This window comes from Orycteropus afer, unplaced genomic scaffold, assembly GCF_000298275.1.
Source record: "Orycteropus afer afer isolate SDZICR_OR568_19922 unplaced genomic scaffold, OryAfe1.0 scaffold00620, whole genome shotgun sequence".
NCBI lineage: Eukaryota > Metazoa > Chordata > Mammalia > Tubulidentata > Orycteropodidae > Orycteropus > Orycteropus afer.
In genome coordinates this window covers 370,260-391,388 of record NW_006922207.1, presented here as the reverse complement: position 1 = coordinate 391,388, position 21,129 = coordinate 370,260, and the positions used below count along the sequence as shown (strand labels likewise).

At 37.4% G+C, this 21,129-nt stretch overlaps 1 protein-coding gene and 1 non-coding gene across 2 annotated transcripts in view; one reads left to right on the top strand and one right to left on the bottom strand.

Annotated features, from left to right (window-relative positions):
- The window catches only part of LOC103210510 (SLX4 interacting protein), a 109,517-nt gene that overhangs the window by 61,417 nt on the left and 26,971 nt on the right, over positions 1-21,129 (top strand). The window contains 2 exon segments of the mRNA XM_007956427.1: positions 11,838-11,915; positions 14,834-14,922. Of these exon segments, the coding sequence (XP_007954618.1) occupies positions 11,838-11,915; positions 14,834-14,922 (167 nt within the window).
- Positions 13,912-14,016, bottom strand: LOC122151613. The gene has a single exon (XR_006164230.1). It is a non-coding gene; the product is annotated as a U6 spliceosomal RNA (small nuclear RNA).

Here is a 21,129-nt window from a genome sequence, read left to right as displayed (position 1 = left end):
GTTACCAGGACTAGGGGCTAACTGGAGGGTAGACAGACACATATTAACTTGGGTGAAGGGGAAAGCAGTATACAGTACAGAGGCAGTCAGCACAAAATGATCAAGGAAAGGAAGATACTGGGAGGAGCACAAGGTTAAAGGCAACAGAGGTAAGTACTACTTCATACACAGTTCTGCAGTAACAGTAATAATCTAAGAATGGATATATAGATGGACATGCAGGCTGTGGGAGGGAAGATAGGACTGGACTCATGAACATCTATAGGTTTGACAGAAGATATTTGTACATACACATTTACATTTACATGTTGCAAATATATCCATAGAGCCATTAAAAAAAAAAAAGTAAGCACCAGGTCCAGATATGTTAGTTAGCATGTGAATTCTATGAAAAATATTACAACTAGATACTCCAATTTATCTACTTAACTAAGAGTAACGCTTGCCAGCTTATATTGTGAGACTAGTACTTGACACTAAAACCAAATAAGGACAGTAAAAGAGAGGACAATACAAGTTAATCTCAGTCAAACGTAAAAGCAGAAATCCTAAACTTAATTATTAGCTAATAATAGAATGTAATGTAGAATGCAATGTAGAAAAAAGAACAATGACATCATACAAAGTTCATTCAGCATGAGAAAGTCCATCAGTAGTATTTATGACATTAATAAGTTAAGAAAAATACGTATAATAATTTCACTAGATGCGGAAAAGCAGCCACTATCCATAATAAAAATTCTTAGAAATTTTTGTCTGTACAAAACCTACAGTAAATATTGTTCTCAGTGGTGAAATATTAAAAATATTTATTTTATAATTGGGAACAGCAAAGGGTTACATGCTTGCAACAATATTCAATATTCTGAAGGACCTAGCCCAACAAATAAGAAAGGAAAAGGAAAAAAAATAGACATAAGAAAACAAAAGTCATTTATTTAGTAAACAATACAATTATATACATAGAAAAGTCTAAAGAAAATATACAGACTGATTATTAGAATGAATAAGAGCATTTAATAGGTTTTTTTCACCTGAAGGTCAGCATATAGAAGCTGATTGCAACAGCAGTTTGAAGATGTAATGTTTAGGAGATAACATTTACAATGGCAACAATAAAAAATAAGGAGTACCAGGTAATAAAATTAATAAAGAATGCAATAACTTTATGTAGAAATACTTTAAACTTATTGAAAGACATTAAAAAAGTCCTTAAAGATAATTGGGAGATTTACCATGTTAAATGGATAGGAAATCTCACTATCATAAAGGTATTAGTTTCTGTAGATTGATCTTTAAAGTTATTTCTGATCAAAAACTTAGCACAGTTTTTTCATGCAACTTGTAAAGCTAGTATTAAAGTTAAATAAACGAATAAAAGTCCAAAGAGTCCTGATAAAGAAGAAATATAGTGTTAGGAGTTGGGGGCAAAATTTACCATACTAAATATTAAGTTTTCTAGTGACACGGTGGTTAAAGTGCTAAGCGGTTAATTGAAAGGTAAGCAGATCAAATCCCTCAGCTGCTCTGTGGGGAAAGGTGAGGCAGTCTGCTTGCATAAAGATTTACAGCCTTGGAAATCCTATGAGTCATTTCTACTCTTGTCCTATGCAGTCATTGAGTTGTAATCAACTCAATGGCAGAATAGTGAATATGGGCAAAATGTTCAATGATTCAGGAAGCATCAAAAGAGGATAGAGGGAATATACAGATCACTGTACCAAAAAGAATTGGCCAGTGTTTAACCATTTCAGGAGGTAGCATATGATTAAGAACCTATGGTATTGGAGGAGAGGAGCTCTGGTAGCATAGTGAGTATGACATTTGGCTGTTAACCATAAGGTCAGCAGTTCAAACCCACCAGCTGCTCCGCAGGAAAAAGATGAGGCAGTCTACTTACATAAAGATTTACAGCCTTAGAAACTCAATGGGAGTCACTATGAGTCAGAATCAACTCCCTGGCAGTGGGTTTAGTTTTTGATTTGATATTGGAGGAAGAAATCCAAGCTGTACTGAAGTATTGGTGAAAAACAAGGCTCCAGGAATTGATGGAATACCCATTGAAACATTTCAACAAACAGATGCAGTGCTGGAGTCACTAACTTGTTTAGGGCAAGAAATCTGGAAGACAGCTACCTGGTCAGTGTACTGGAAGAGCTCCATATTTATGCCCATTCCAAAGAAAGGTGATCCAACAGAATGCAGAAATTATTGAGCAATATCATTAATATCACACATAAGTACATTTTGTGGAAAGTAATTAAAAAATGATTGCAGCAGTACATCATCAACAGGGAACTGCCAGAAATTCAAACCACATTCAAAAGAAGACACAGAATGAGGATATCATTGCTGATGTCACATGGATCTTGGCTGAAAGCAAATACCAGAAAGATGTTAACCTGTGTTTTACTGACTGTACAAAGGCATTCTATTGTGTGGATCATAACAAATTATGGATAACTTTGTGAAGAATGGGAATACCAGAATTCTTAATTGCTCTTATGAAGAACCTGTACACAGACCAAGAGGCTGTCATTCAAACAGAACAAGGGGATACGGCATAGTAAAATCAGAACAGGTGTGTATCAGGGTTGTATCCTTTCACTATACTTGTTGTTGGTTATGTGCCATCAAATCAGACCCGACTCATAGCAACCTCTCCTTGGGTTTCTAAGGTGGTATCACTGTGGAAGTAGACTGCTCAACCTTCCTTCCGAGGAGTGGTTGGTAGGTTTGAACTGCCAGCCTTCTGGTTAGCAGTCAAATGCCTTAGGCACTACGCTACCAGACCATCTGTATTCTTAGCAGATAATCCAAGAAGTTGGACTATATGGAGAAGAACACGGCATCACAATTTGAGGAAGAACAATTAACACCCTATGATATGCAGACAACACAACCTTGCTAGCTGAAACTGAAGATGACTTGAAGCACTTACTGATGAAGATCAAAGACAACAGTCTGTAGTATGGATTACACTTCAACATAAAACAAAAATTCTCACAACTGGACCAGTAAACGACATCACAGTAAATGGAGAAAAGATGGAAGTTGTCAGGGATTTCATTTTACTTGGACCCACAATGAACACCCATGGAAGCAGCAGTCAAGAAATCAGACATCATATTGCACTGGGGCAAATCTACTGCAAAAGACTTCTTTAAAATTTTAAAAAGCTAAGATGTAGCTCTGAAGACTAATGTGTGCCTGACCCAAACCATGATATTTTCAGTTGCTTCACATGTGTGTGAAAGGTTGAAAAGAAATAAGAAAGACTAAAGAAGAATCGATGCAGTTGAATTGTGGTGTTGGTGAAGAATACTGAAAACCCCATTGACTGACTGCCAGAGGAATGAACAAATCTGTCCTCGAAGAAGTACAGCTGGTATGCTCCTTACAAGAGAGAATGGCTAGACTTCATTCCATGTACTTTGGTCATGTCAGAAGGGACCAGTCCCTGGAGAAGGATATCATGTTTGGTAAAGTAGAGGGGCAGCAATAAAGGGGAAGACCATCAAGAGGATAGACACAGTGGGTGCAGCGATGAACTCAGGCATACATAGCAAAAGCTGTGAGGCTGGTGCAGGGCCGGGCAGTGTTTTGTTCTGTTGCACAAAGCATCACTATGACTCAGAGCTGATTCTACAGCACCTAGCAACAACAGCAGCAGTGGGTTTGATTTTAGTATAAATAAAGCTCATGTAATTAACACAGTGTGTTTTTACTAATAAATTATTAGTATGAAATAACCCAGAAAAGAGGCCTAAATATGACCAAACCAGCACTGAAGATCTGTGGATAAAGATATATACTGGCACCTTTTATTAAATTGGCTATTCATTTGGAAAAGAATAAAAATGGGCCCCCAATTCATATCATAAAGCCAGTGTTCATCCATTGAGGCTTTTTAAAAATATGATTATGGAACAACATTGCATAATTCTATTTTCTAAAAAAGAAAGAAATATGTGTGTGATTATATATGTTGAGAAAAGGAATGGATGATATTAAAAGTTAAAGTGACAACAGTGACTGTCTCTGAAAAGTCAGATTGCTGGTGATTTACTGTGCTCTTTGTACCTTTCTGGCTTTGTTTTTTCTTTGTTATTTAAATACTTTTAAGCATGCATTACTTTTAATGAGAAAAACGTTCATTTTGAAATTTTTCTTAACTATTCTTACTTGTTTATTCTTCTAGATCAGCATTAGAATTATTTTGGCCACTTCCCAAACCACCTCTTACCCTCACATACACAAAAATAACAACTTCATTGTGATTTTGATTAGAATTGTCTGGTACATAATAGGCACTCAGTGCATATTTGTTAAATAAATAAATGTGGGAACAATTCATATTTTTATAGTAGTTAGCTCTTATAACCAAGGAAAATTTCTCAATCTTTTAAAATGCTTTTTTTTACTAATATAACTTTTGCATTTTTAATACAGAGCCCACAAACTCATACAGTTGGCAATTTCTAAAATGATATAATCTTCCCATTTTATCCCACACGTTGAGTCAGATATTTAACTGAGTGTCTTTAATGCCAGCACTTACAAGAGTCAGGAAGATGATTTAAATGTAGGAAAACATGCCTTGGGTAGTGAGGTTAAGGACCTGGCATTATTTCTTTAAATGACTAAATTGAAACCAAATACTCATCTTTAAGCATTTGATAGTGGCCAGCTTTTCTTCAGCTCTGCTGAAGACAGCACATGAAAATGAACTTCAACTGAAGTGTGAGGAATTTAGATTAGAGATTTCAAACTGGCAGTGTGGAATTGAATCAGCCCTCAGAAACATTTTATTTGCACTGCACAGTATGTTTTGAAAGTTTGAATTTATTGCTAATGTAAAATTTGGGAGATTTCACATTAAAATCTGGAGTTCTAGTTTTTGTGGAAAGGCACCTGGAATCCCTGTGCCCTAGTTACCAGTGACTAGAATTGACTAAAGTTTATTGGCTGCTGTCCCTTTAAACCAGGTGTGGGTTGCTGCCCTTTCCTTCTTACCTGCTTTTTCCCTTTAGGTACTTAAGTTTGCAACCTTGATTCTAATGGTAAAGGAAGAATTAAGTTGCAATTGGGTAGGTGTGGCATCTTCTCATTTGGGATATTGGTTTTGTTTTTTAAGATGTGATTTAAGTATGGTCTTGGCTGACGAGAGGAAAGTGAACTAGATGACTATTCACGGTCATTTCTTGTCCTGCGATTCCATGATCCTGTTAGAATAGTCCAGAGGTTCATGAACTTATTTTCTCATTGCACATGACTGTAGAATCTCAGAGTCAGAACTGATCCCCCTGCATATCAGTGTGGCCAAGGGGAGATTTTCCTCTGGCACTCTTCATCTATGGCACAAGACATTTGAAATCCGTTGCTCAGTGCCCTGCCTGAATAGCAAATGGTTCAAACAACCATCTACCTCAATTAGGAGATATGGTAAAAATCTATGTTTCTTTTATGCATAGTTATTTAAAGATGAGTGAATGGTTTTGTAGGGAATTTTGAGTTTTATAAGTGCACAGAATTATATCATTTCTATCGTTGTGCTTGGTTTGACAGAGTTATGATTGTGGGAACCATAGTTTTGAATATCATTTTATCTATGTTTGCATATTATCAAAATATGGTTTTCGTATTTAATGTTAAAGACATATTTTTATAAACAAAAAAGTGGAGAAAGGGTATGGGAAAGAAATCTGAAGTGTTAATTTCTCAATTTGTTTTCTTCTAATTTTTGTGTGCCCTCAGCAGCTTTCTCATTCAGTATTACAATCTCTGATAGATCCCATAGATAATAAAATTAATAGCACATGTAGCCTATGGTTTTACATACATTCAATGAGATGACAAGTAGAAAATTTGGTTTTTCTAAATAAATATGGCCTCAAATAATTATTTTATTCAGTTTTTTTTTCCATGGAATTAAGCAGTCCAGGCGGCCCCATTTGTTTTGGCATCAAATAGACATAGCTTTATGCATAGCTTTATTGTGACTCAGAGCCCAGTACTGTCCTTATTTAAGGACATGAAATGTTATCTCAAGGGAACATTTTAGAGTCTCTAAATGTTTTGGGTAATAAGTGAAATTTTTAGCCTAGGACCAAATATTCTACTTACCCACTCAAAATGTTTCTCAGTTGTGGTCTTAGGCTAGGGTCCTGTGTGTGTACTCTAAACTTATGGCAGGACTCTTTTCTTGGTTCCCACAGAACAAGCTTTCTTCAACCCCACCCATCACCGACAATGGCAAAGGTCACCCCCCAGGCCAATAACGTATTTCAAACAGCCCATCAAGACTTTTCCAAAAATGCTTGTCTCATACTTAAGCCTTTCTTTTAGGCTGTAAGTGATGGCATGAAACTCACGATTTTTCTATTCTTTTTACTAGATCATCTGATATGGACAGGTATAAGTTTCCTACTAGATACCATTTCCAAAGCTGTGAGCTATAATTTCATTTTTCCTGAATGAAATAGACTTAAAACACAAGTATCCTCTTTCTTTGAAATACATTAAATCTTTTTGGTCTAGACATGGTCGATACTCAGTGAATATCAACCTTCCTACCCTCTTATTAAATTGTACCCAAATCTTCAGATGGAGAATGAGAACTAACTCATGACCTCAGACTAAAAACAGTCATATATCTAAACTGGTATGCAAACCAAAGCTGCTTCTGAGTTAGTACATATTAGTTTGATTGCCACCAAGTACCCTTCCTCAAACCAAATATGCGACAACTACCCTCTGGTAGCATAGTGGCTAAGGCACCTGACTGCTAACCGGAAGGCTGGCGGTTCAAACTCACCGGCCACTCCTCGGAAGGAAGATGGGGCAATCTACTTCCGTAGTGATACTGCCTCGGAAACCCAAGGAGGGGTCGCTATGAGTCGGGTCCGACTCGACGGCACATAACACCACCACCAACCTGGTTAGGTAAGCTAACCTTTACTAAAATTTTAAGTTTCTACAAATTTAAGATTTTATTTCTTTAAAATTATCTTTAGTATTAAATCTTCAAGTTATCTGTGTATAGTAATTACACTTTTATTTTGAACCTATAATTTTCTCCAGCAGTTAAAGGAAAAGTCAGAATTAATAAATAGGAGCTCTGGTAGTATAGTGCCTAAGGCACTTGACTGCTAACCAGAAGGCTGGTAGTTTAAACCCACCAGCCACTCCTCAGAAGGAAGGTTGGGCAATCTACATCGGTAGAGATACAGCCTCGGAAACCCAAGAAGGGGTTGCTATGAGTCGGGGCGACTTGACGGTATATATATAACAACAGCAACAGCAGCAGCATTCTAAAAAAGCATACAGGTAGAAAATTTGTATTTATGCAACTGAAATATGGGGTTTTTGTTTTGTTTTGTTTAGTTTTTAAAGTTTCTGTCCAGAATAGAGGTTGTTCTGCAAGACAACTATCCTAATCTTTTCAAAAACTTAAGAGTGATGAAGGTTGAAGATTGTTCTAGATTAAGAGATATTTAGACATAACCAGATACAATGTATGATCTTTAGTTGGATCCTAGTTCAGGGGGGAATAACATTGATATACACTTGGGGACATTTGGAGAAGTTTGAATATGGACTGGTTGTTTGAGCTGTAATGTCAGGTTCATTAGTTGCAATAAAAGTTATTTTGATGATGTAGGAGAATGTTCTTGTTGCTTGGGAGTATATGCTAATATAGTTAGGAATAAAGTGTAATGTCTAATTTATTTTGAAATGGTTTAGCAAATACGTTGATGAAATATGGCAGAATATTAAGCATTGTTGAAGATAGAGGGTAGGTTTTTAGGTGTTTGTGCCACACTTTGTCTTCTCTTCTGAGTGAGCTTTTTCATAGTTGCATGAGTGATGATGCTAATGAAGAAGTCATCTTAGAGAGAGAGGTATTTAGGGGCCCAGTAGGTTTCAGAGCCTGCCTTATGGTTTGGAAGGAAACATTGCTGGAGGAGAGCCATGCAGATGGTGGGTGGGGCCCGCAGAGTAAGAGGTACTCACCTGCCAGGGCTTCCCTGATGGCTCAGCAGGCCACACAGGCCTTTTCACAGACTCCCCAGTGAATGGTGTGAATGGTCTCCTAATAGCCATGGGATGGGGCTTCCCACTGTTATTCACTGTACCACAGACTCCCCTTGGCAGCTTCAAGGAAGCTCAAGTCCCCTTGGCTCCGAGTCCACTGGAAAACAAATGAGGCTGGATAGTTTTACAGTAAAAACTCCATGTCAGATATTTGCTCTCAGTGTCCTGGGACTATGAAATGTAACAACCCAAGTAAATGACCACTCCCTTAAATCACATTACTCATTGGAGCACAGTACTACTTAAAATGAATCTACTGCCTTGCTAAGCCAGGACGGAATTTTGTCAACTTATATTTGATTTTTTTGTTGTTACATTTGCCTTTCTATTCATAAAAACTCTGAATTTCTAGTAAAGCCATTTTTGAACAGTTGATTCTGGACAGATTATAAAATAACATATTACCAGAACTCTGGTTTGTTCTTAAAACACCAGCCACACTTTGTTTCTGTCTCATAAACATTACTGACTCGCCTCCTCTTTTTTTTTTTTTTTTTTTTTCTTGGAGACTTGATGTACTTTTGTGAACTAGAAGAAAGCATATGTCGTCATTTTGGACTTCACTGGAGGATGAGAGTTGTAAGTGAAATAGTGGCTAGACACACAGCAGCTTTTTACAAAGTACAGGACACAGAGGCAGCCTGGCTGCTGCTTAGAGGCCAGGGGGGAGAACTTCTGCTGGTTTGAGCAGCTGCGTGACATTAGGCAATTCAGAAATATTTTATCTCTAGAAATACATGTGCTTGAAGACTCCTAGTGGAAAGATGCTCCCATTATGAAACCATCCACACTTAAATCTCAGTCAATTCCTATATCTAATGACAATTTTCTCAAGTTTAGGAGGACCACAATAGCTAGCAAGAAGGCAGATAGATGACCTTAAATGTGATTTACAAGTGATTCATAATCTCAAAATACCTTTGTCTGTTTTTTCAGAGGAAAAGGTTATCATACCATGATTTCCATTTTACCTTTTTCCCTCTGATCTCTTATTGACTCCAGTTGTATGAATTTGGAGCACCAGTATACCAAACTGGGAGCCAGTGCTCCGAGTAGAGAAAGCAAAGGGCCTCCTGGAGTCTTTGCCAAACTGCTGTTTAGCATTAGCAAGTAGTGGAGCATTGCTTTCCCCCTGGCCAAGAACAGAATCTCAGTGGCCTGCTGAACTTTACAGTTGATTTTATTAAGGGCAAAGAAAAGAATGTAGTCTTTATCACTGCTTGTTATCTGTGAATAAATGAAATACATCTCTGTGAGCATTGCAGGTCAGGATGTTTCACCAAGCAGTAATCTTCTCTGTTTATATATCAACATTAATTTGCCCTAAGTACTGATACAAGTACCGTTGTGTTTAATCTCTCTTCAAGTTTGTCTTTAAACAGTAACATTTCACATGACTAGTAGGATTTGGACTAAGCAGGTGCAACTTTTTTTTACACATTATATTTGCCATTTCTCCTGCAGGTGCTGTTAGGCAAGGTTAATCCATTGAAACTGCCAGTAAGAAGACTTCAGCTTAGAAACAATTCTTTTTAACATAACCTTATCCCAAAGTTAGGAGATAGAGCAGAACAAATAAACTCAGTTTCTCTAGTAATTTAAATAATAAACCACTTAGTTAGCATTTGCCTTATACTGCTTCATTTTTTTTTTTTTTCTGTAGGAGAAGGTATCATATTGAGATTTCATTGTTTAGCAGACCAAGCAGGATTTAGATATTACTCAAAGGGTATCTCCCGGTACTAGGTTCTGAACTCAGGTCTGTAGCTTTCCTAGTAGATGTCAGATTTTGCCCCTTCCTGATAATAACATTTCATCTCTATAGATTTTGTATAGGAAGAAGATTTTTAAAAGAAATTTGAACATACCATCTTAATCTCCATCACCTAGAGCCATAAACTTAGGTGTCATGCACTGCAAAGGTAGAATGACTTAGTTAGAAATTGTGAATTTTTTCTTCACGCCTTTGGAAGACTAAAATTGTAAATCATTCCTTTAAAAACCTTTTTTAAATCTCGCTGTCTGTTTGTAAGTCCCAAACTTTTAAGGACCCCTCTCTTACAAGCTCCCCACCCCAGCAGTAGAACAAATGAACAGATGAGGAAGTAACTTCCTCTTTCACAGTGACCTCAGAAATGAAGTATTTGTTTTACAGCAGTCAGAATAATGCCAATGCTGTACACATTTTGTTTGACATTTTAAACAGAAGAAAGCTGTGTGACCAAAATATAACCCATTTTCATGTATATTAAGAAAAAATGTCATTCATCTCAGTAAATCTGGAGATTACCTTTTCAAAGATGTCACTGTTATTTCACAATCCCAATGACTAAAGCAATTGTGCTGTCAACTTACTCAAGTGTGTGCTTACTGATGTCCTAGATCTTTTTCTATAGGTGTGTCAGGGTACTGAATGTAAAAGTGGAAACTTCTTTGTATCCAAGTCATGTCATAAATAAGCACAAGTTCATAAAATAATCATGAACTTTGGAGAGTCTGATGGTCCTGGGGACCACCTCTTGCAGCCCTTTGCCCTTCCACGTTCATGGATAAAAGACTGTCTTGCAGAGAGAGGCTAGAATTTTCTGAGATTGTGTTAGAACTTGGTGACTCTCACTACTCTGGTGGACCTTCCATTTCAGATTCTTCCGCTACGTACTTGACTGTTAACTGGGTACAATTTTACTGGATCCCAGGAAAATAATCTACAGAGTCACTTATGGTAGAGATGGGGGGGAGGTGGGGAGTGAGGAAGGAACTATGCTAGTACTTTTCATGAATCATTTGAAAATTCTTCCACCACCTGTAAGATGAATGATAATGATAATATCCACATTTTCACAGATGGGATATCTTTCTTTAGGCCAAACTTCTTTTGCTTGACATTATGTTTTTAAGATTTAGTTTTTGTTGTTACCTGTAGTTGTAGGTCATTCATTTTCAGAGGGCACTGTAATTCCACTGTGTGACTGTATCACAAAATTTCAAAAATTTCTATTGATAGATATTTGTATTGGTTCCAATTTGGGAGTGTTATGAAGAGTGCTGTTATGAACACTGTGTGTTGATGCTTACCTTCAGCTTTAGTAGATACTCAAACATTTTTCCAAGGTGGCTGTAGCAGTTTGCACTCGCACCTGCAGTATATGAGAATTCCAGTTGTTCTATGTTCTTGCCAACACTTGGTACTCTGTCTTTTTCATTTAGACCATTCTGGTGAGTTGGAGAATTGTTTTGACTTATGTCATGTTTCTTTTTATCTCATTCAATATAAAGGCTGTGTTGTATTTGAAAGGGAGCTCTGGTGGCATAGTGCCTAAGGCATTTGACTGCTATCCAGAAAGCTGGTGGTTCAAATCCACCAGCCACTCCTTGGAAAGAAGACTGACCACCAACCACTCCTTGGAAGGAAGACTGGGCAATCTACTTCTGTAGAAATTAAACTAACCCATCTACAGACAAAATACAACTATCGTTAAATAGGTTTTAAATAATGTTTTCTGTGAGCTAATCAGTAACAGAAGTGAGAAGTGTCCCAGGTGTTATGGCCAGGTCTCCTGAAAGAGCTAAGATTGTGATATTCACCCCTTTCTCTCAAGTGAGGCCCTCGATTGATTGCTTTGTTCTTCATTTTTTAAATAAGTATTGAATGCATATTGTGTGACAGGCGCAGGGCTGGACCCCTGGGATTCAGTGACAAACAAGCTTACAATCTAATGATGTCTTCTTTAATGTCACAGGTTACGGCTTTCAGATCACAGCCTACTTCATCAAGAGAGGAGTACGCCTTCGCTGCATCAGGGGCTCACCAAGTACTGGTAAGAAATGGGTTTCTTGTATCATCAGGCATTTTGCACAATCAGCTTACCCTAGAGGTAAAAATTGAAGAATGAAGATTCCTACTTGCTTCTTTGCTTTCATGAAATTGAAGTAGTAATTAAGAGTGTTGCCAAATACTTGTTTTTGTTTTTGTTTTTTTAATATCACTGTGTTCACTGCCTATATGAGAACAGTGAGCTGAGCCACACTGTGCTTTACTTTCCTGATGCATCTTAACACTTCGGTTGAGTCTCCAGAGTAACTCAACAAACAGTTGAACTTGAATCACTTTTTCATTGTCTGCACACACTGTGGCACTGTGATATGGAGCAAGTGTATGCACGAGAAAGCACACTCACAGCCTGAGCCTACAAAGCCTTCCTGAGGTGTGTCATGGGGCTAGCTCTCCCCCTTCATCTCCCCAAGTCAAGATGTTTACTGAGGAAATGATGTCAAACACATGCAGCTAACAATAAAGTGAGACACTACTGACCATTCTCTGAGTTGACCTGAGCACTGGAAGGAAACTTCATCTCAAGTTCCTTGAACTATTTCAATATATATGATATGGAACAGGGAATTATCAAATAATTGTACAGAGGTTTGCTCTTGGAATCTTTATGATTATCGATGTTTTCTTAATTTTAAGTGTTGCTTGAATATATTGATGTCTTAACAGGGCCTTGTATTTTGTTTAGCTCTTTTAGTGAAATAAGTAAGTTAATAGTGTATCTGTTCAAATGCTACCCTTCACTATGTTGGAGTTGTTAGCTGCCATCTAGCCAGCCCTTAGTTCATGGTGACCCCCATGATCAGACCATTGTGTTCCATAAAGACTTCATTGGCTAATGTTTAGAAGTAAATTGCCTGGCCTTTCTTCCAAGTTAGTGTTAGTCTAAAAGCTCCTCTGAAACTTGTTCAACCTCCTAGCAACACACGAGTCTCCACTGAGAGAAGAGTGGTGTGGCTACACTCCAGGTGCATTGGCCACAAATCAAACCCAGGTCTTCTATACAGAAGGTGAGAATTCTACCACTGACTCACCACTGCCCTCACTCTTCTAGATAGGGACTGGCTAAATCTTTACTTTACTTAAATATTAAAATAATATAACTCAAAATATGACCTAAGCAAAGTAAAGGGGTGTAGGGGCTGATTACTGTTTATTCATTAGCTGGCATCAAAATACTTAAAAATCTTCTATTCTAGCATCTGTATCTTTTAGTGGAGAACATGGGAGCACAAACAGAAGGAATTATTTGGCATAACTGATGATTTTGAATTCTAATTCTGAAGCATTACTGAACTATACTGTTTTATAATTTTTCTTTTGGCAAATAGTGAACTCTATGGCTCAGTTTGCTGACTATAAATGTCTAATACATATAAAAGTCTTCATTTATCTGATTTATAATATCTGTCTTAAAAAAATTAATCACATGTAAGAAGTGACATTTTTTGTTTTAGAAAAGTGACTTTATTTCTATCATAAATAAGATACATGTGCATAATAAAAATGTTCAAGTAATACAGCCAAGTATAAAGAAGGGAGAAGATGACCCTCTCTACCCACCAGAGTATACATTGTAAGCTTCAGCTAAACATCACTCCAGGGATGAATGGAAGCTGAGTGAATGAATGGATGGATGAATAGACAAGTGAGAGAAGGAGAGTTACAAATGGCATTTACCACTTTGTGTTCTTTCATTCAATGTTGGGGAATCCGAATCTGATTCATTCAGCCTTTCCACCCAGAAGTCAGTGGTTTTGCTTTAAGTAGTTGTAATAATACCAACACCAAAAAAAAAAAAAAAAAAAAACACTGCCAGCGAGTTGATTCCGACTCATAGCGCCCCCTGCTGGGTTTCCGAAGTGGTGAAGCTTTATGGAAGTAGTTTGCCCAGTCTTGCTTCCACGGAGTGGCTGGTGGGTTTGAACCACCAACATTCTGGTTAGTGGTCAGATGCCTCAGGTACTGTGCTACCAGAACTCCAATAAAATATGGAATGCTTCAAAATTTGCATGTCATCCTTGCTCAAGGGCCATGCTAATCTCTGTATCGTCCCAATTTTTTAGTACATGTGCTGCCGAAGAGAGCACATTGTAATAACAGATTACTGTAATTATGATGTAGTATCATCTATACTAAAGAGCCCTGGTGATGTAGTAGTTAAGACATTTGCCTGTTAAACAAAAAGTCCATGGTTCAAAGCCACCAACCACTCTGTGGAAGAAAGATGGGGCAATCTGTTTCTGTGAAGATTATAACCTTGGAAACCCAGTGGGGTCTCTATGAGTCAGAATCAATTCGGTGCCAGTTAGTTTTTCTGTTTGTTTGTTTGTTATCTGTACTATTGCATATGTAACAATTTCTTTATTAGTTTAATCATAAACTATTAAGAGAAACTGAGCAGCTGGATTCAGGTTAGGAATTTCCCCTCCAATTTAAGTGACCTCTCTAAGACTAGCTGACCAAGAAGGTGATAAGTAAACTAATAAGAATGTTGACAAGTCACATTTGCAGATATTCCCTAATATTCTTCCTCCCCGTATATAAGGCTGCACATTCATTAGAAAATGTTGACCCTATTTCCCAAATGTGAGTTCTGAACTGAAAACAGCAAACTGACACAGAGGGGAGGCTGCAAAGGCCCTGCCTCGGGGTTTCAAGTGATATATTGGTCCAGGGGCTCAGGTGGACCAATTTGCAGCCTCCTCAGTGCTCCCTAGAGCTTTTCACTTGCCCTGCGCCATTGATGGCAAACACTGAAAGGAAGGAAGGGGAGTAAAGACATATGTCTTACACATACATACATACAGCTGTAACTTAAGCAAAAAATCTGGAACCAAGTAATCTGTATAAAGATGCATAGGTTTTTGATGTCTTTAATAACTTGATTTTCTTCATTTTGTACAGAACTCTGTGTGTTCCCTGACAGATTCGTGGTCTGTGTAAGTCAGCTCACGTTTAATTGCAGTCTTTCAGCAAATCAGAATGAAGAGTTGGTATGTATGAAAAAAAAAATTACTATAAACTAATCTGCTTAAATGCTGTTACCATAAAAATTAGGAAAAAGAGTTGCCTTTTGTTATCATTCACCCATTAAATACTCAACGCATGTTTTATGAGACCAAAATCATATTGCCTATTTTGCATGATAATAGTGATTCAAGACTACTTAAATATTTAGTTTGATTAGCAGAATATTTCCCATATCACTTTTAAGTGAGAAAGCAACACATCATAAAAACTATGATGGTGCCTATAATATTGAATGAAATAAAGCAAAGTCTTTAAATGAAATAAAGCAAAAGACATGTATGTCTCTGCTGGAAGCTTTCAGTGGGGCCAGTGGCTTTTGAATTTTACCCCATGAATGACTGACATTTCCATGAGACCCAATACTTTTCCCCAGTGTATTACTTCCTAGCTGATAGGGTTTGCATGCTTTCCCTCTTTCTGTCTCTCTCTCTCACTCACTCACTCATTCTCACTCTCACTCTCGTGTCTCACTCTTCTCATGGTGTATTTAGCTCCATTAGGGCCTGCTTCTTTGTTTTATTGGAGTTGTCTATTCAGATTAATAGATACAGACACCTTGCTTGTAATGGTTCAGCTTACAGTTTGTCTTTAAAGGTTAACAGACACACTTGAGAGCATTTTCACATTTACATACATGCACACACACACACACACACACAGATCAAGGATATAATGGAGCTTACCAAAGGCACAATCCAGTTACCCTGAACTTATGTATGCACAAACTTTTTTTTTCATATTTTTTTGATATATGATTTGAAACTTTAAAAAAGAGAAGGGAAAAAAATATCTAGTGGGCATTAGCCTGGCCATGAAGTATGACATGATTATTATGCTTCAAACATGATTTCTGAAAATATTAGATTAGCACTGATGTTTATTATTTTTTAATTCATTTGAAATTTGGCCCATGTAGTCTAAAATCGGGCTCTTATCTCATCTTAAATAAATACACAGGAAGATTGTTTCAGAACTATAGGGGTGAGTAGAGAGAGACTCCAGAAAAGTAAAGAACAGAGAACTCATATTTAAATCCACACACCCTCATTTAGAGCAGAGGGTCCTTCGAAAAAGCCAGTGTGACCTTTGCATTTCCTTTTCTTTATCCATAATAAAACCCAGAAGTATGCACATCAAGTGAAATTAATGAAGCAAACTTGGTGAAAAGTATTAGACATTTAATTACTCTTTGAAACATTTCCAGGATGTCAGGTTATCTTAGTAAGTTAATAAATACTAAAGTAGTAATGCTATTGGCATAAAATATCATATAATACAGCTTAACTGATTCTCAACGCAAGGAAGAAATTGATCTATGATTTAAGAAAACAATAATTAACTGTACCAGAAAGAAGTATTGCTTTCAGATGGAATACAGGAGAAATTATATCTTATATCTGATATGAAATATTAATACTTAATATGTTAAATTATTAAGAGAGAATTAAAACATTATCTCAATACAAATGAAATATTATCCCCCTTGGGAGCACTGCTATTTATACAGATGTAAGTTTTCTGTAGCTGCTTTCGTATGAATCCTATAATCTGGAGGACTGCCTAAATGGTAAGAATTTTCATTCTGAAAAAGTGACCAGTCTGAATCTTTTACACGAGTGAGTTCAGTTTCCTTATCTTTAAAATAAATGACAACACTCTATCAGAGTTAACCAAGTTAGCTTACAAGAAAAAATGTAGATTACATCCTGAGGGTCTTTCATTGTTTGGAATGAGTCACTTCAGTTGTGGTCAATCTTTGTCTCTTCAGTTGCTCTTTTCCCCACTCTGTTCCTCCCTTCACAGACACATTTTTCCAGCCACGTAGGAGTCAGCCAAAACTCAGCCATAACCAACAGCTTCATCTCAAAATACAAGCTCTGTGTGCTCCTTTTACTTAGCAAGTTCACCTATGCACCTCCCCTCCTCACTTCCTTCTGTCCACCCATTCCTTAAACTTGTTGTTTCTCTTGTTGTGTATGTGGTCGAGTTGATTCCGATTCTTAGCAAGTCCTTAGAAGCAATAAAATATTTCAGTCAAGTGAAGGGCCCCCTCCTGCCAATTGCCCATCAAGCCAATGCCACCATTTTTCCACCAGCAGTGCCTTGAAGCTTTATTCTCATTGATATCTGACCTCGGGAGAGTCTTCCTGTCAGTTATTTAAAGATCAATAAATAATCCTTCCCTCTCAGAATTGCCTTCTGCCTAAGAGAAGGCATTCTTATTCCTTGTTATATACTTCCCATGTCCAAAGCCAGGAATGTCAGGCTTTCGTAATTATTTCTTAAACCTAAGGCTTTTAATTATTTTACCAGTTTACATTGACATGCATCAAAGGACAGAAGCCATCTTATTTTCTCCTGGTAGCGATTCTCAAGCAACATCTGACTGGCCCAGACCTGGGAAATTGGTTCCCTGAGTAGTGATATTGGACTTAGTTCTTTGGCAATAAACTTGAGTTATTTTCTTCTAACTGTTCGCTTAACTCCCTGTGGTCAGAGAGTGAGCGAGCACCCTAGCATTTCCTTTTCTTTATCCACTAGTGCTGTTGCTTTGAGTAGCACAGATTCCTTTCTTCATCCTTTTGTTTCTTTTTGGATCCTCAGTGTGTAAGTGACAATTTGTTAGGAAATCTGGGCATGCCTATTCAGGACTACTCTGCCAGGGGATTCTTTCAGCCTGTTGACAAGGAAGCCAGCTGTAAACTCCCAGGTCTTAAAGGTGGTGGCACAAAAGAACCGCTGTTCCAGATCCACCAGAACAAAGAGAGTGCAAACCCCTTTCCTTGGGAGGCAGACCCAGGGCAGCATGCTGTCCCCTAATGCCACACCAGGGAGGGCTGTTCCCATTTCCCTCCTCTACTCAGGCACGTTGGTGCAGGGAGATGCTCCATGTTGCAATAGCTCTGCACTGAGTGCCCATGTGCTATGGATGTGGGAATTGTGATGTGTACTTTGGGGGAGAAAAGGCATTATTATGAAGTGAGTCATTGTATTTTTCTTACTAGAGTTTCTCATAAGAAATGGCAAAGCCCTTGAAGCCTCAGCTTTTGACCACTGTTAGAAATGGTACAGGGGATTCTTTTTGAGACCTTTTCACTTTTAGTTTTTTGTTTTGTTTTTCTCTCCCACTTCTTTGTTTCCTCGTAGAAGTATGAAGAACGTAAATTTTTACTGTACACAGTTATATTCCAACAATATTTTCTTTGGTATTTGCAATACCATGTCCTTGTGTAGATACTGTTTTCTTTCTCAGATGTGAAACCCTAGCGCCTTAGGGAAATTTAAACTTACTATATTTTACTTTAAAGTTTAAATTTAAACTTACTATTTTCCTTATTAAAGTTCTGTAAATAACCATACAATTTTGTCTATAGCTGGGACATTTCAGGATCAGCATAAAGCTTTTAGTGAGTTGGTTACAGCTGCTCCTTCTAGTCTCTGGAGACTCTTTTCATCAGTTCTTATCACATTATGACACAGCTTGCTTGGTGCTGGCTGAGCAACTCTGGTAGGCTTGTGGAGAGGGTGGGATAAGAAAGTGCCTTTGCCCTCAAGGAACTTACAGTTCTGTAAATCAAAGGTACTGAAGGATATCCTGGTGACCTAAAGAATGTAATTCAAATAGAGACTATTTTTTTTTTTTTTTTTTTTTATCCTAAAGCGGAATCTATTCTACTCATGTCAATAAAGATCCAGTTGGATCCTTTCTAACATTCAGAAGGAATGTCCCAAAATGCTAGGCTTAATTTCTTAGTCAAACCTAGGCTGATAAAAGTATAATCATTTCAGAAAGTGAAAACTGACGTTTAGTTCTAGTGTTGCCTAGAAATAGATGCATGTGTTAAGATATTTGATTCTTTGCATTTATACTTCAGTTGAGTTGTGGCTGAGCTGGGAAAATAGCGGCCAAGGTTCTACAGTTGTATTCCAGCCACACAAGGCCAAATTCTGGTGTAGCATCATGTCAGTAGAAAGATGAGGGGGACGTCTTGATGAGAGATATTTAAGCACCAAGTAGAACACTTCATTTAATACACACTGCTGTTTAGCATTAGAAAATTTTTGCTTCTAGTTTATGAATATGAAATTGAAATGAAAATGAGTCTGAAGAAGCAATAAAGTACCCTAGTGTCGGTTTTTAGTTTGGCTGTTGTATTCCTCAGCTGTGTATCATTGAACTTCTGTGGGCCTTAGACCTTCTTTCAGTCAAGGGAGAAAACAAAACAAAACAAAAATCACTGTCATTGAGTCATTTCTAATCCATAGCAACCTGATTGGGTTTCCAAGGCTGTAAATCTTTATGGAATCAGACTGCTGCATTTTTCTGCCATGGAGCAAGCTGGTGAGTTCGAACCACCAACCTTTTGGTGCAGCCAAATGCAATAACCACTATACCACCAGAGGGAGAGGGTATCAAATTATCTCCAAACTTCGTCTCACACTGGATTTCTGTCAGGGGGAGCAAATGAAATGTAGCTAAATAAAAATCATAAAACAATCTTGCACAAGAAAAAACCTGTAGATTTAAAAACTGTGATTTAAAAAGAAAAGAACATTGGAGGTAGAATTTTATTCCAACTCATAGCAACCCTATAGGACAGAGTAGAACTGCCCCTTAGGGTTTCCAAGCTGTAAATCTTTTAAGAAGCAAACTGCCACATCTTTCTCCCACAGTATTTTATCTTAAGATAAATAGAAATTATAAGGAAACATTTTAAACCTTAGGTTTTTAGAGTAGAAGAAATAAACTACTTAACATTTTGACCGTGCATTAACTTTTGTACCCTGATGACAAAATTGTTTAGCTTTCATAAGAGAACATTTGCATAAATGTAAATTAAGACAGTTAAGAAAATAATTTTTTCTCTTTTTTTGGGGGGGGGGACATTAAAAAAGATTAAATAAGTAAATAACTTTCCAGGTCCTTCATGATGCATCACAGACTTAAAAAAATGCATTCTTCTATTTCTTACTGTATTTTGTAAACAATGCCAGTAGTGAATTTCATGGAAGGTATTAACGATAATCTTTCAGTACTTGGGAAAGTTTCTTGAGTGGAGAGAGGCTGTTTTCCTGTGTCCCACAGAGTTGAAACTTCGTTCTTACTTTACAACTGATAGGGTTTTTTATTCTTATTTCCAAAATTGCACATGTTCATTGTAGAAAAAAATTTAGAATCCAAATATAGTAAAACCTGGGAAAGCCAGAACTTGTGTAAGGCAGAAACTTGTCAGAAAAGAAAAACTCAAATATTTTCCACTGTAAGAGAGCAATAGAAGAGTGGTAGAGCTTCACTCTGTCAAAGCTGGAAAACTTGCTAGACTTGGAAAAACAAAGCAGTCTCATTGAGTTCAGCCTCTCACAGATGTCATTACATGTAGAAGAAAGTAAAAATTACTCATAGTTCCCAATCCAAGAATAACCTCTCTTAACGATGTAGTCTGTATTTCTGCATATTTCATACTTAGTAAGTGAGGTCCATGGGTATTTGTTTTACATAAAACTCCATTCATTTGTGAATTAAGTATTTGTGTCCATTTTTCTGTTGATGTTTTTGTGTTTCACAGACTTCTTACAATTAAAAAAAAAATAGTTGAGGTTGATGAACTCTGACTCATGGTGATCCCATGTGTGTCAGAGTGGACCTGCCCTTCATAGGGTTTTTAGTCATTGATTTTTCAGAAGTGGGTCACCAGACCTTTCTTTCAAGGCACACGTCAGGTGAACTAGAACCTCCAACCCTTTGGTTAGAAGCCAAGTGTATTTATCACTTGCACCATGCAGAGACTCCCCTTACTTTATGAGAACTTCTTATGTTGTTGCGGTTAGTTGCCATTGAGTCGATTTTTGACTCCGAGCGATCCCATGTGACAGAGAAGAACTGCCCTATGCAGTTTTCATGGCTGTAATCTTTACGGAAGCAGAGTGCCAGGTCTGTCTCCCGTGGAGCCGCTGAATGGGTTTGAACCATCAACCTTTTGGTTTAGTTAGAAGCCTAGCACTTAACCATCATGCCACCAACCCTCCTTAAGAATTCCTTTACAGTACCATAAAGAAATTAACACTTTGTGAGTTTACCTTTCAATTGTATGTCATTGCTATAAGGTATCTGTGTCCTCAAATTTATATTTTCCATAATGACTTCTGCCTTTTATGAACATAGTGTTATG